The sequence below is a fragment of the Pelmatolapia mariae genome, linkage group LG15 (assembly GCF_036321145.2).
Source record: "Pelmatolapia mariae isolate MD_Pm_ZW linkage group LG15, Pm_UMD_F_2, whole genome shotgun sequence".
In the NCBI taxonomy this organism is placed as follows: Eukaryota; Metazoa; Chordata; class Actinopteri; order Cichliformes; family Cichlidae; genus Pelmatolapia; species Pelmatolapia mariae.
This window is the reverse complement of record NC_086240.1, coordinates 36,832,285-36,846,346: the sequence shown is the minus strand read 5'-3', so window position 1 is coordinate 36,846,346 and position 14,062 is coordinate 36,832,285. Positions and strand designations below refer to the sequence as shown.

Below are 14,062 nucleotides of genomic sequence, written 5' to 3'. Positions count from 1 at the left end.
AATAGCGCTAATAAGTTGAGTGTGGGGTCCTCGCTCTCAGTGTTGACACTTTCCACTGTTTCAGTGGCTAAACAGAGGCTCAAGTGTTTGGCAACCAGACGGCATAGTATTTTAATGGAGTGGCTACCCCATGCCAGGTTGCCATGTGCTTGGTCTGTTCAACTGCAAAAAAAAAAAGATACAAAAAAAACAACAACAAAAGCAACTCAGAGGAGAGGTGGGGAGAAGATAATTAACTACTGAAGAAGCCCCGAGCAAAGGATTATGGGAAGGGAGTCATTAGGGTTTGGAGTTGAGTTTATTTTTACGTTATTATGGGTTTTCCCGGACACAAAATGTTGCTTTCATCACGTTTAATTAACACACAAGTTAGTGGTAATGTCTAAGGTGAAGCCGTTTTGTTTTGCACTAATAGCAGAGAACTTAGTCGGCTTGATTGTCAAGGTGGGAAAAGAACATTTCATTAAAAATATTAGTTTGGTGACTGCTGTCTGAATTTTGGAGACTCACACATACCAAAGACATCCACATTCAGAAGCTCAAAGCAAGACCTGAGCTAAATCACTCACCTGTGTGCTCCCTGTGACCTGCAGCCTTCACCCTGAAAACGACTGCGCATTCCTCCCTCTCAATAATAGCCTTTCTTCTCCTTTCCTGCTTTTCTCCTTCTCTTTTTTCTTTCTTTTAAGAAGTCTGCTTGTTTGAACAAAAAAAATATTTTAAGAGGCTTGTAACTCTGTGTGTGTGTGCGTGCGCATGTGCGTGCTCGTAAGTTGGATGCGGCCATAAGGACGAATGCTTCAGTGCCCTCCCCTGTTATTAGGCCTGCCCTGTCATTACAGGATTAGAGTGTAGGGGTTTGGCTTTGCATGCGTGTCTGTATGCATGTATGTGTGTGTGTGTGTGTGTGTGTGTGTATTTATTTGCCAGAGTGCGATCTCTCCAAGCCTGTTTGTATTCCTACAATTTTTCTCACACAGTCAGAGCACACAGAAAAAACAAATGTCACAGCCGTTTTTTTTCCCCCCATGGTTTTTATGATAATCCCAGGTGCATTTGACCTCTACCATAAATAACACTTTACTAAAGCAATCCTTAGGTTACTCAAACAGTGACTCGCTAATTGAAAAGTCTTTGTGAGCAACAGGGGGTTGAAAAACACCCCCCTGAACAGCGCACGTCACATTCATCACTGTGCAGCAAGAACACAGGAGCATGGCTGCAGATATTGGCGTCGAAGGCAGAGAAAAGAGAAGTAGATTTTAAAAAAACCTGAAAAAACTCAATTTTTTTAGTTGAAGTAGGAGAGAAAATTGGGACAAATAGAAGAAACATAAAAAACTGGGAGAGTTGGTTGAGAAAGAGATTGAAAAAAGGAGAAAGTGTGAGAAAAGTGAAGCCTTGTGCCTCTCTGTTTGTGACCCATCGATGCCTCGCTCTCACCACGTGTGTGATTTACAGCAGCCAATTTGCATGTTCGTTTGCCTGATTTCCTTTGTTTGCTCCCTTCAATTTTCCCCTATCTCAATTTACAAGATTTGAAAGAGTAAAATGAAATGCATAGAGGGCAAACCAGTGCACTCAATGTGTTTAGAAATCATCTCAGAGTCTAACTGAGATTTGTTTTTTTCTTAACCGACTTGTCCTTCTGGTTTTCTTTCCATTTATTTTTCTTTTGTCTCACTCGGGCCCTTAAGTCGTGCTGCCATTATAGTCTTCTAAGCTTTCAGGGCTTGTTTCCTTTACAGAATACCTTTCGCTCTATAATCTGGTTCCTTCTGCCTCATCCTTTATTATCTGTACGAGTCTGCTTTGCACATGAACAACACACTTTATTAGATTTTTTTGTCCGTGTATTAGATGATTTTAAGATGCTTGGACTTTCAGTGCAGGCTTTATTCTTGCAATGTGCTTGTAATGCCAGGTGTGTTATTTAAAATCACAGCAGTATAGTGGACAGAGCATGGCAGGCACCCATACACACACACACATCCTGACACACATACACTGACAGAGAGGGAGCGGCCGGGTTAGGTCAGGGTCATTCACCACTTTTGCTCTGGCCCATTGACTCAGGATTGGTGCTCCACTTTGGGCACAATGCAGGACTTTGCACCAAATACACACACATACAATTGTCCTCTGACACAGACTCGCAAGCACACAGTTATGCACGCACACAAAACACAACCCCCGGCCAGATCAAACAATGCAGATGCAGCGAGAAAGGAGGGGTTCAGCGATGAGTGTGCGGTCTCGAATCATCTGCTGTCCCAACCACTGAGTCAGGCTGGACAGGTGTGTCTGTTTGCGCTTTGCATATCTCTCTCTCTTTCACTTCACGTCCCTTCTGCTTCATCCCCGCATCCCCCTCCTTCCCTCCCCGTTCGTCTTTGCGTTTCGCCGTGCTGTCATTTTCAGCGAGGCCAGCTCTAATGACAAGCCAGCGCATCAAACACAAGGCCGACTTGTAATAATAAATACCAAGCGGCAAACATATATCATTTTCACCTCACCGGCTTACCTACCTGCACGGCTGTCGGTAACAGGTCCCAAATCACACACTGTCACAGTATGAGTCACAGGAAGTCCTGCAGCTAGTGAGTGCTGGCACATTCTCTGAGAAAACACAAGCAGGCCCTCAGTTGCTCACATGTGGCTACATCTGGTTATAAAGGGAGCTCTCAGTAAACACCACGTTCATAAGTTCCCTGCTTTAACACTGGAAACACATTGAGAATATTGCAAACCCGCTAAGCAAAAGGAATCACTTATGATAAAGGCTTTGATTTGGCTCATGGTGACACTTTTAGACCTTTTTCAGTCAAAGTCTGCGGGGGTGAAAATGAGTGGGACTTCCCCATTGTAAGAGCATGACACTTGGACAAAGTTAGATATAATTCACCAGGGGCTTGAAGTTCTTTTTGTTTGCCTGAATGTAGCAGTTACTTGAAGATGTGTGGTAAAAATCCTTGAGTTATAGTATTGCACTTATACCTAGGACCTATTTACAATTAGTTAGCAAGCCAAAAAAAAAGAAGCCTGCAAAGACTTGGAAAATCTCAAACTTTCTTTGACGACCAAGCACTCACTGGCTGCACCGTTTCATCATCTTTCACTATCTTGTAGAACAGCACAGCGGTTGAGATAATAACGGTGGCTGCACATCATGCCTTGAGCGCCAGGTAGTAAAAGACTCGACATTTATAGTCTTCCTTCCCCGCTCTCGCAAAGCTCCCATCTCTGCCAGCAGAAACAAGAAAGTGGAAAGTGGAGAGCAAAAACGGTTTTGCAGGGGAGATCTCTGTCCACCACAACTTGCGCGAGCCATTTGTTGATGTTTTTGTGTGTGAAATCCTCCGTGTGTGGCATATAGATACGTCTAAGAATGCTCTAAACTGAAGTGCCTTCAAGTATTGACGCAAAACGAATCCTATTGAAGTTTACCGACCTCTGTTCCACTCGAGAGCTCCTCTTTTGTGACACCGAAATTTATTGCCCCTGCTCTCCATTCAAGTATTCTGTTGGGTTGTATATGTTGTTGAGTTTTACAACTGTGTCTATATCTTATCAAGTGTGTGTCTGTGTGTCACGTGTTCTGTGGGAAGCGGAACTGTTTCGCAGTGAAACCTTTGTTTAAGGGAAACACCTAATTGGGACTAATTAGCTTAATGAGGAGCAACAGTAAAATATCACACAATACCTCACTGATCACCTATCTGGACCTTTGTCTGTCTCATGTTTCATCTATAATACATTCACTCACACACACCCACACATACTCACTTGCACACAAAGTACTCCTTTGTCTAAATCAATTCAGCTTGTACTTTCTGTCCTTTATTCACACAGTTTTCTGAAAGCAGCTTTGGTCAGAGCCTCGTATCTGCTCCTTGGATCATTTTGCAAGTTTTATGAGATTGTTGTAAAACAACTGAAAGTTCTACTGATCTCTTTTTTTCTTCCTTGTTTGATTGTGTTGTTTTCTTTCTGCTTCCGTTTTTCAGAGACGTTGATGGACACAAAGTGGGCCACGACAGAACTGGCTTGGACTGCACATCCTGAGACTGGGGTGAGTTTACTGGGCATAGTGTGCATTGTGTTGTGTTAATAATGAGCAATACTCCAGGCTATGTTTTACCATTTGATGCAATTAAAATATTTTAGGCAGCAACAAATGATCCACTGACATCTAATTCACCTGACTGACCTGATTGACTCCCTCCTGCCTCCTCTTGAAAAATGCAAAAAAAAAAAATGCATTGGTGTTGTCATGAAGTTCCCTTTTAAACGCTGATAAATGTCTCAGCACCCAAATCTACCTCACACAAAGTGTCCGTGACAGCCTCATCTGGCTTTCCCATGTGGTCTCCACAATGGGGCAAAAAGAGCCTCGACCCCTCCTCGGCTATACTTCAAAGACTGCCAGCACTCCTCCCTTGCCTTTGTGTGGTCCTCTGACTTGGCCCTTGTGTTTTGAACGATGGGCCCCCTTTTTTTTAGTATATTTTTGCTCTTACCACAACACACTTGTCGGAGGATTCTTCCCCAGCTGTTCGAAGTCACCCACCCTCCTTATGCTCCTTTTCGCCTAGCCATTAAGCATTAACTGTGCCAGACACACACTAGCCACCTCAGCTGTAAACAATCAGGAGGACAAACCCTCTCACAGCCCGGCATGCCCCCTTTCTGTTCCCCCTTCCCTCCAAACACACACACACACCTCTTCATCCTGTTACGCTACAATGCAGTGGTGATGCTCCCACGAGTTCCAGGCAGACATGGTTTAGGAACCTAAAAAACATGCCTCTCTGTTTCTCTTCCAACCAAACCTGCAACAGATGCTCCTTCTCAGTAGATGTACATACAGTGGCTGCCCTTTTGCAATCCAGATTTCCCACATTACCTGCCAAAAGGGTGGAGATGAATTTGTCCCCTTGGCCCTTTTTTTTGGGTGGGTGTGTGTTTGCAGCAGAATGTGCCACAGACAGCACTTGTTGTCCCTGAGTTATTTTTCCACCCTTTGTGTGTTTGTGTGCGCATTTTCCCTCCTTTTATTTTTTCCCTCCCTCCCTCACTTTCGCTCTCAGTCCCTCGCTCTCGCAAAATCAATCGTCCGTGTTGCCTTGTTCCTTTCTTCACGCAGACTTTTATTGTATACGTGTTTGTTTGCTCTCGCAGTCTTGCGGTGGGAACGACCCAACCTGTTTTTGTTGTGTGTGACGAGTGTTTAAGAGAAACCGATGCCGTGGATAAGAGGACAAACAAAGCAGCCTGCGGGGAAAGGGATGAGAGAGAGAGAGAGAGAGAGGGTTTCAGGAAAATCCAGAGCAATGTCCGTGCGTCGAGAAGGAAAGAGTGTATGAGACAAGAAAATCAGTTTCTCAAAAAGCAAATCTAACACTACACATTCTCTCAGTCATGCCAAGCACGAATCATATCGTCTCCATCTTTTTAAACAACATTGCAAAACACATGCAAATGAAGCTACAAACATAAAGCTACACAGAAGCTGTGTTTGTAAGCGCTGATAATCGTAAGGAAGTGTCTTTACATGCTCCAACACTAGGTTGTTGTGTCTTACACACATTCTTTTATATTCTTTCACGTCTCTGTTTGCTATGGTATGTGCATTTCTCAGTCTGTCTGCATCTATCTTTATAGCCTATAGCATCTCTGTATGAGGCATGCATGCGTGCAGCTCAGCACCAGTTTGGTGATGCGTTTGGATTTCCAGCATTCATTATGTCTCCATGTGTGACATGTGAATATTTGTCTATAAATCATGCCGTTTATGTTCCGAACCAGATGGGCGAAGAAGAAGGGGGAATTCCGCTGTGTAGCTCTCCTCAGACCCGGAATGATACCCACAGGGCTTTCCCTAAGCATACGTTGACAACAATATATGAAGTTAGCGAGCCTACAGAGATAATAAGTATTGTCGGTATATGGCTGTCTCCTTCACAAGACCACCTTCCCTGCACAAAACGTGTCATAAACAACCTGGAACAGTATTAAATTAGCCTTAGTGGGATTATTGAACCGGCTAAACAAACAACAAAATAAAAACACACTAACTGGTTGCATTGAGCTTGTTGGAACTTTCAGCATTTCAGCCAATGCCTAAAGCTAATAATAATAGTTTATCCATGTTGCCATGAAGGTTTCTTAGAGTAAATGTTCTCTTTTAATTCATCCAAGGTCGAAGGATGAAAAAACATGATAAAACTGGCAAAAAAAAACAGCTTTAAATGATGATTTTGAGAATTATTGTTGCACCAAAATGTGCAATGTGTAAGGCCCATGCATTGCCGTCTGGAGGTGAAAGTTAAAGCTTTGACTGGAAAGGACAAAGAGAAAACAGAGAGGCTCGCCAATCTTGCATAACAATTCATCTTGTTGAAAATCAATGCCAAGAAACTTGACCCTTTTTTTCACAACATGCTTAATTCATTCAGGCTTGGTAAGCAGGCTCTCAGATTGTTTGCCCACTGGTGCATGTCTGACGGGGGGTTGGTTGACCCCTTTCTAAATGCACGCATACACAAACAGACCCACACCTATACATATATATATACTCTCAAACAAACACACAGAGTGAGCACAAACTTGGCCAGACAAGCTCGCATGAGCAAATTTATACAAACGCACACCCACAAAACACTTGGCTGCATTGCTCTTTTGCGCAGGGTGATTTATTACACTAAACTAAATACCCATTGACACTTCATGCTTTTAGCCATTCCATTGACCTGGCTGGTGATTATCGATTCCCTCTGGTCGCTTCCTCCTTCTCTCCCGCTCTTGTGGGGCCATCATTTTAATGCCACAGCCAAACTACACCCATTCTTCCCCCTGTGTCCCTTATGGCCTCCACGGTCTTGGATGAATAGCCTTGTCTCCACCACATCCATATCACAGCCTTAATTAAGATGCTTCGAGCTCAGAAGGAAACGACTGGCTCTGAAGAGGAAAAGCGGTATCTATTTACCCGAGTGTTGAGGAAGGCAAATGCTTTGAGGTAAAATCCAGCCCCAAGAACATAACTGTAGAGATTTAATTTTACTATAGATATCTCATATAGCAATGTCACAGGTTCAGGTAGCGAGTTCACCAGTTACGCTAAATATGCACTATGCATTTGGTGTATAGTTTTAGCAGTCATCTCAAGGCGTTTGAGGATATTGCAAGGTAACGACCCTACAGTAATACAGAGAAAACCCCAAAAATCAAACAAATTCTGAGCAAGCACTTGGCGACAGTAGGAAGGAAAAACTAGCTTTTAGCAGGAAAAAACATCTGGTAGAAGCAGACTCAAGAAGTGACAACAATCTGTCACGACTGGTACACAGTGTAAGAGAGCAAGAGATTAATAATGATCAATACCTAATTGCAAAGTGGTGTGTTAGCTTTTGACTGCCCTGTGACTTATTGGTAAATGGACTCGTTTATATATAGTCACTCAAAGCACTTTATAGAATTTGCCCCATCCATACATCACTTTTTTCAGTGTCTCACATTCTCACACATTCACACTCCGGTGAATGCATCAGAGCAACTTAGGATTCAGGATCTTGCCCAAGGATACTTTGGCATGCAGACTGGTGCAGCCGGCAATCAAACCACCAACCTTCTGATTAGTAGGTGACCCGCTCTACCTCCTAAGCTACAGCCACCCATTATTCCCTTCTCTAGTTTTATTTTCCTCCCCTGTTCCCTCTACATTAACTGCTCTAAAGCACTGGCACGTCTTTTGCATAGCACTGTTAACTACTGTTGTATTTAAACGTGTCTAAAAATACTTTGACTCAAATGTTTGTCTGATAAAAGAAAGGGGAGCAGATCCCTCAGCGTGCGCACACACGCAAACACACACGCACACACTTAGATATATTATACACACAGGAATTGCTGTTTGAAGTGAAATGATTTAATCGCGGTGTCCTCATTCGAGATTGAAAAAAAGAAGAAGAAGAAAAAAAGACATAACATTACCGCGTCTCACAGCAAAGCTTTTACAGTCTAGTTTTCTTGCACTCATTTAATGAAGCTGGTAATCAAAGTTTAGAAAATTTAATCCCATTTTATCCCGAGTAATTCACCCCCTGGGTACTGTAGTAGCATTGAAAGATGTAGAGTGTAAAAACAGAAAAGCATGAAGGTTAACTGGCGCCTTTTCCCCGCTTTTATTAGAGGACGTTGCAGTCATTGCTCGGTAATTGAAGCGTAATTGGTTGTGAAGCAGTGTGGCTGGTTCTTCCAAACAGATATGAGGTAAACATGCTTTGGTGGCTCTGTGGCGAGGAGGTGACAGGTTCCTGTAATTGTGATGAATTTGCAGTCCTTGTGCCTGGCTTTTCGCCACACTAATCAGGAATGAAAGGTGCATCATGGCAAAAGCAAGGGAATGGAAGTAAAAGAAATACAGCTAAACTGAAAAAATCCAATTCTCGCTCCCTCATGACTTGTGTCCTGGTACTTTAATCACTTGCTTTTTATGCCACTTGATTTAATGTAGCTCATCTAGGTTCGATGGAAGATGCCCAGTAGCTACTCAATATCTATCAGACATTTACAGCTGCTAATTTTTCATGTTCTTCATCTGATTTCTTTTCAGTGGGAAGAGGTCAGTGGCTACGACGATGCCATGAACCCCATCCGGACGTATCAAGTCTGCAATGTACGTGAGCTCAACCAAAATAACTGGCTACGTAGCGACTTCATCCCACGAAAAGATGTACTGCGCGTATATGTGGAGATGAAATTCACAGTCCGTGACTGCAACAGCATTCCCAACATCCCTGGTTCCTGCAAAGAAACATTTAACCTCTTCTACTATGAGTCTGACTCGGATTCAGCCACGGCTACCAGCCCTTTCTGGATGGAGAACCCTTATGTGAAGGTTGACACCATCGCCCCAGATGAGAGTTTTTCCATGCTCGAGTCTGGCCGGGTAAACACGAAAGTCAGAAGTTTTGGCCCGCTGTCCAAAGCTGGCTTCTACTTGGCCTTCCAGGATCTCGGTGCTTGCATGTCGCTCATCTCAGTCAGAGTGTTTTATAAGAAGTGCTCCACCACAATCGCCAACTTCGCCGTATTTCCCGAAACGGCAACAGGGGCTGAAGCGACATCGCTGGTGATAGCCCCAGGAACTTGTGTCCCCAATGCCTTGGAAGTGTCTGTGCCGCTGAAGCTTTATTGCAATGGAGACGGGGAGTGGATGGTTCCTGTAGGAGCCTGTACCTGCATGGCTGGTTTTGAACCGGCCATGAAGGACACCCAGTGTCAAGGTGAGTGTTTTCACAATATATAATTTAGGTCAGTTTATGACGTGTTGTGGCAGATTAAGTGGATTAGACATTCTTCAACAGGTTGCTCAAGGTTCAAACCCACAACAGAATAGTGTGCTGCTTCATCTTATGTTACAGTCCTCAGATTTCAGGATGGAGCTTTCTTACGAAGATCATATGAGAAGACGTTTACGTTTACATTTTGCGAACACGGTATTATGGTATTAGACTAGTGGTCCTAGTCTTCACAAAGACTTGACTGCTGTGGAAAAAAAACACACTGATTGCCTGAGAGATTAACTGGACATTATTTTGGCTACAGGATACACTCGTTTATGCTGGATTGTTCACTCAACACATCGTAATGAATAATTTATTTTATCTTGTTTTCTTTTGACATGTTAATCCAGTGATTACAAGCTATAATAATACAGACTAGCAGGGCTACGCACTCCCGTGACCTCAGCTTTGCCTTGAGGTTGGTTGCAAAATGAATGCGCAGTGTGTTGTCTCTTTATGAAAGCGAGTGGCTAATGACTTCAGGTCTGATGGAAAACATGACAGGTTCACAGAGGTGAAAGAGAAAGGTAAATTTAAACAGCAAGGTCCCGACTGAAATGGAGTGCAGGTGACAGCATGAGAATAATGAAGGATAAATGGAAAAATTTGTGCTTGTGTGTACGTGGGCGTAAAATTAGGCCTGGGCGTGCAGAAAGTGTGTGAAGAGTGAAAGAGCGATCTGGTGAGGTTATTGATCACGTGACTGTAAGGTGCCCCGTGCGTGTTCACTGGGCTTCGGCTTCGGGGGTGATCCCTGCTTGTCTGAGTCCTTCTTCCTATAATAGAAGAAAGCGATGATGCTGCACAGGCCTTATATTTTGTATCCACTCCACTGATCCAGGAAAGAGTGGGTGGATACTGAATATGCGCTCACCTTTAGAAGGAGAGTGTTTGCGCGAGACAAAGGGGAGAGTGTAGTATATCTAAAGTGAACGTGGTTAAAAACTCATTTGTTTGTTTCTGGCACCTCAAGGTTGAAGCTCTGGTGACTGGCCGCTGATAAAATGCTCCCTAATCACTAGAAACCACAAGGGATAAATCTCGCTTTCTTGTTCTCGTTAGGTCCTCTCTCCTTTTCCTTCCTCTCCTTCTATATTATTCCATGCTCATTTCTCATCACCCTTTTTCCGTGCTTTTTCTGTCCTCCTTCCAGCATACAGTATCTCTCACACCTCTTCATTTCTCTCTGCGCCAGTCTTTACTTCTCCAATTCCTTCCTAATCTGAAGGCCGTTGTGCTCATTAATAAGCCACTAGAGTTACAGTAAGGATGTCAGTATTAATATTAATCGATGAGCCTTTTTTGCCTTCCCACTCATTAGCTGCACATTTTTTACCCCCAATATTCTTTACTTTTTCATGCCTCAGACTTTCCAATTTCAGCATACATTTTAATCAGTTCCTTAAGCTCTATGTTCTGCATGAGAGGATAAGACACAGGGGAGCGAGGAAGAGGGGAGGTGGGGGTCCTACAGGATTAGCATTTTCTATGCCTCCACCTCTTCCACCTCTCCCTCCCTTTTCGCTCTACCCCCTTGTCTCTCTTTCTTCCTCATTCTTTAATGGTTCCTCTAAGGGAAAATGGATAAAAGGAACAGGATGACCCCTTTACTTGCTGGAAGTGATTGATCAGCACTTTCAACCTTTTGGTGTAAAAAAAAAGAGGCTTCCTTTAACGGGAATGCTTCTTCAACATCTTTGCTAACAGTTAAAAATATTTTTTTTCTTGCCCTGTGAGCTCAGAATTAGCTTGCAATTTGCTCTGTGTTAGGTGAAAAAATATGAACAAACTTGTTTAAAGAAACTGTTCTGACACCTAAATTCAAGGTCAGTTCTTTATCTGTTTATCAAACCATACTTCCTGTTAGCCAGCAGTGTGGATAACTCTGACAAATTGGTGGGAGAACAAATATACTCAGTGCTAATGTACACGGTGCAGCCAGCTGGTGGTTTTGAGCTAATATTGAACTTTCAGAAGCAGGAAAACAGCAGGAGCAGTAAGTGGTCTGCTGTAAATTTGACCTCTGACCTCAGTCGTTTTCAAAGGGGAGCATAAATCCAACATGGAATCTGTGACGATAATCATCATTCGGGGGGGACAAACATTGCAGTTTGTCCTTGACGTTGACGAGCTAACGCGCTAGTGGGTCAGCTAATCAACTGGCCCTTATAAACTTTGCCTCTCTTACCTGCTCCTGCCTCTCTTTTTTTTATTAGGCATGGCGGCAAACTCATTCATCTTTTAACGAGACAGTTTATGAAAGATATGGAGCCTGCCAAAGCGTCCTGAATCACAATGTTGCCGTTACAGTTTCCCTGCACGTCTGTAACTTATCACACGAGTTATAAACGTCCAAACAGCAGCTATAAATGGAGATATGGCATTTTCAAATGCTAGCAGTGTTTTCATGTGACTGACTTGCCTTCAAGAACCAGTTTAGGTAAAGTTATGCTGAAAGTAGTTTCCTGTATAGAAGTAGTCTCAGTAGAAATACAGAGAAAAAACATTTTTTAAAAAAAAAGAAACTTTGACATGTTCCCTGTCTGTATACAAAGATTTATGTTTGCACATTTGCATGTCCTGATTCCCTCACTTTGCAAATTCTGAATACATCGTCCACTAAGTAAATGTTATTTGTACATTCAACAATAATTAATCAATATAACATAAACACACCAGTCAGATTTTCATGTTTTTTGACACTGCGTTTTTAGGAGACCTGGGATGCCAATGTTACCTCTAAAGCACTTCTGTTGCTTCTGTTGTTTAAGTGTGCTGTAGGCTATAAATAAAATGAACATGGCAGTCAACACAAACCGACATGTTTGAGGTATAGTTTTTTCTTCACTTTCAAAAACATAATTTATGTAACACAATTCAGTGGGCTACATACCGAATTTAGAAACAAAGTATCAATCCTATTGTGCTAGTATCGATCCGATACTACTACAAATACTATAGTACTTTTGCCACTAAAAATGAGTAGAATTACAGGCTATTGGCATGGATTGGCAAAAGTAAATTTTGTGTTTTCATTCCAGAGTAAGACACTTTCTAATATGATAGTGGTAAAATCAGTTTGTTTGTTGTTGTTTTTTAAGCTGTTGGTCATGCTTTCTTCATCATTCCCTCTTTTGCCATCAGCTTGCAGCCCTGGCACCTTCAAGTCCAAACAGGGGGACAGTTTGTGCTTGCCCTGCCCAGCCAACAGCCGTGCCAGCTCGGGAGCAGCCAGTGTTTGCTCCTGTCGAAACGGTTATTACCGCTCAGACACAGATTCTCCCGACTCCCCCTGCACTAGTAAGTAATGCTTCCTTCAGCCATCTGTATAACTCAGTATGTTTTAATGCTGATAACCTTACATCTAGTCTATTTTTCCCATCAGAACTGGGTCAAATATGTTGTAATCATAAAGTTAAAGTTACTGTGTATTAAACGTCTTTGGATATTTCCACCAACTGCTGATAAAAGCTCCTAGCACAATGCTCCTGCCACACCACACAGATAGCAAACAAGTCTGCTTGCTTTCCCAGCGTTATCCACAACTTTATCATCCAACCCCTCCCCTTCCCACCAACCTGCACTCACAACGTCTCTGCCCCACTACGGCCGGAAAGTGAAACCCACTTGTTTTTTTTGTGTGTTTTATCTTTTTTTTTTTTACTGTTGGCTCTATTAAAAGCAAACACACACCGAGGGGTGAAGATCCTTTTTTCTGTTGCTGGGGTGTGGGGCTGATTCTCCCACAGTGCAGTGAGAGATAAGGCTCCGGTAATTGGATAAGAATTGCCAAGACTCTGCCAATAGTTTGTCTTGCTCGTTGCCCCCAAGCACTCTGTACACACAGACACACAGTGGAAATAAGCATGCAATTCAAATTTGAACTCCTGTCCTCTGCTGGAACAGTCTCTTGTTACAGTGAAAGAAAAGAAAATGGTCTAGTTAATGCATAAGAAATGTACTAATACCGCAGCGCAGTTATGGAATAATGAATGCATGTGTGTGTAATGATATATAAACTGTGCTTTCCAGTATGAATCTTTTGTCTATTGTCCTGATGTCTCTGTGCTGTCACCAGGACAAATTTCTTTACACCCATTGTGCACGGAGATTGAATGCATTCTCATTGCGACCTATTTTCCTCATCCCATCCTTCCTTTTGCAGCCGTTCCATCTGCCCCACGCAGCGTCATCTCCAGCGTCAACGAAACCTCGCTCGTGCTGGAGTGGAGCGAGCCTCGTGACCTGGGCGGCCGCGATGACGTCCTCTACAACGTCATCTGTAAGAAGTGCCTCCCCGACCGGGGAATGTGTTCTCGCTGCGACGACAACGTAGACATCTCACCGCGCCACCTGGGATTAACCCAGCGGCGTGTGGCGGTTCGGAACCTTCAAGCCCACACACAGTACAGCTTCGAGATCCAGGCGGTCAACGGCGTTTCCAACAAGAGCCCCTATGCGCCCCAGTTCTCCGCCGTGAACATCACCACAAATCAGGCCGGTAGGTGCAGCTGCAGCACTGTGGCTACCTGGCAAAGATCAGCATTGAGGTTTCGGGCGATGCCAACTTTCAAAGGCTGGGAAAAGACACAAAAGGATGTCAGAGAATACGCTCTGCGCCTAAAAAGCAGAGATCAATTTCTTGTATGTATGTAGGAGTGTGTTACATATTTTTCCTTTGAACAAGGATCGAGAAGGAAGACATTCTTCTG

The 14,062-nt window shown here is 43.3% G+C and overlaps 1 protein-coding gene across 6 annotated transcripts in view; it reads left to right on the top strand.

Annotated features, from left to right (window-relative positions):
• Positions 1–14,062, top strand: part of LOC134642643 (ephrin type-B receptor 3-like) — a 54,801-nt gene that overhangs the window by 23,370 nt on the left and 17,369 nt on the right. For all 6 annotated transcript variants that reach the window (XM_063494523.1, XM_063494521.1, XM_063494519.1 and 3 more), the window contains exons 2-5: positions 4,008–4,072; positions 8,618–9,290; positions 12,495–12,650; positions 13,516–13,851. In XM_063494523.1, the coding sequence (XP_063350593.1) occupies positions 4,008–4,072; positions 8,618–9,290; positions 12,495–12,650; positions 13,516–13,851 (1,230 nt within the window). The remainder of the gene's footprint in view (positions 1–4,007; positions 4,073–8,617; positions 9,291–12,494; positions 12,651–13,515; positions 13,852–14,062) is intronic.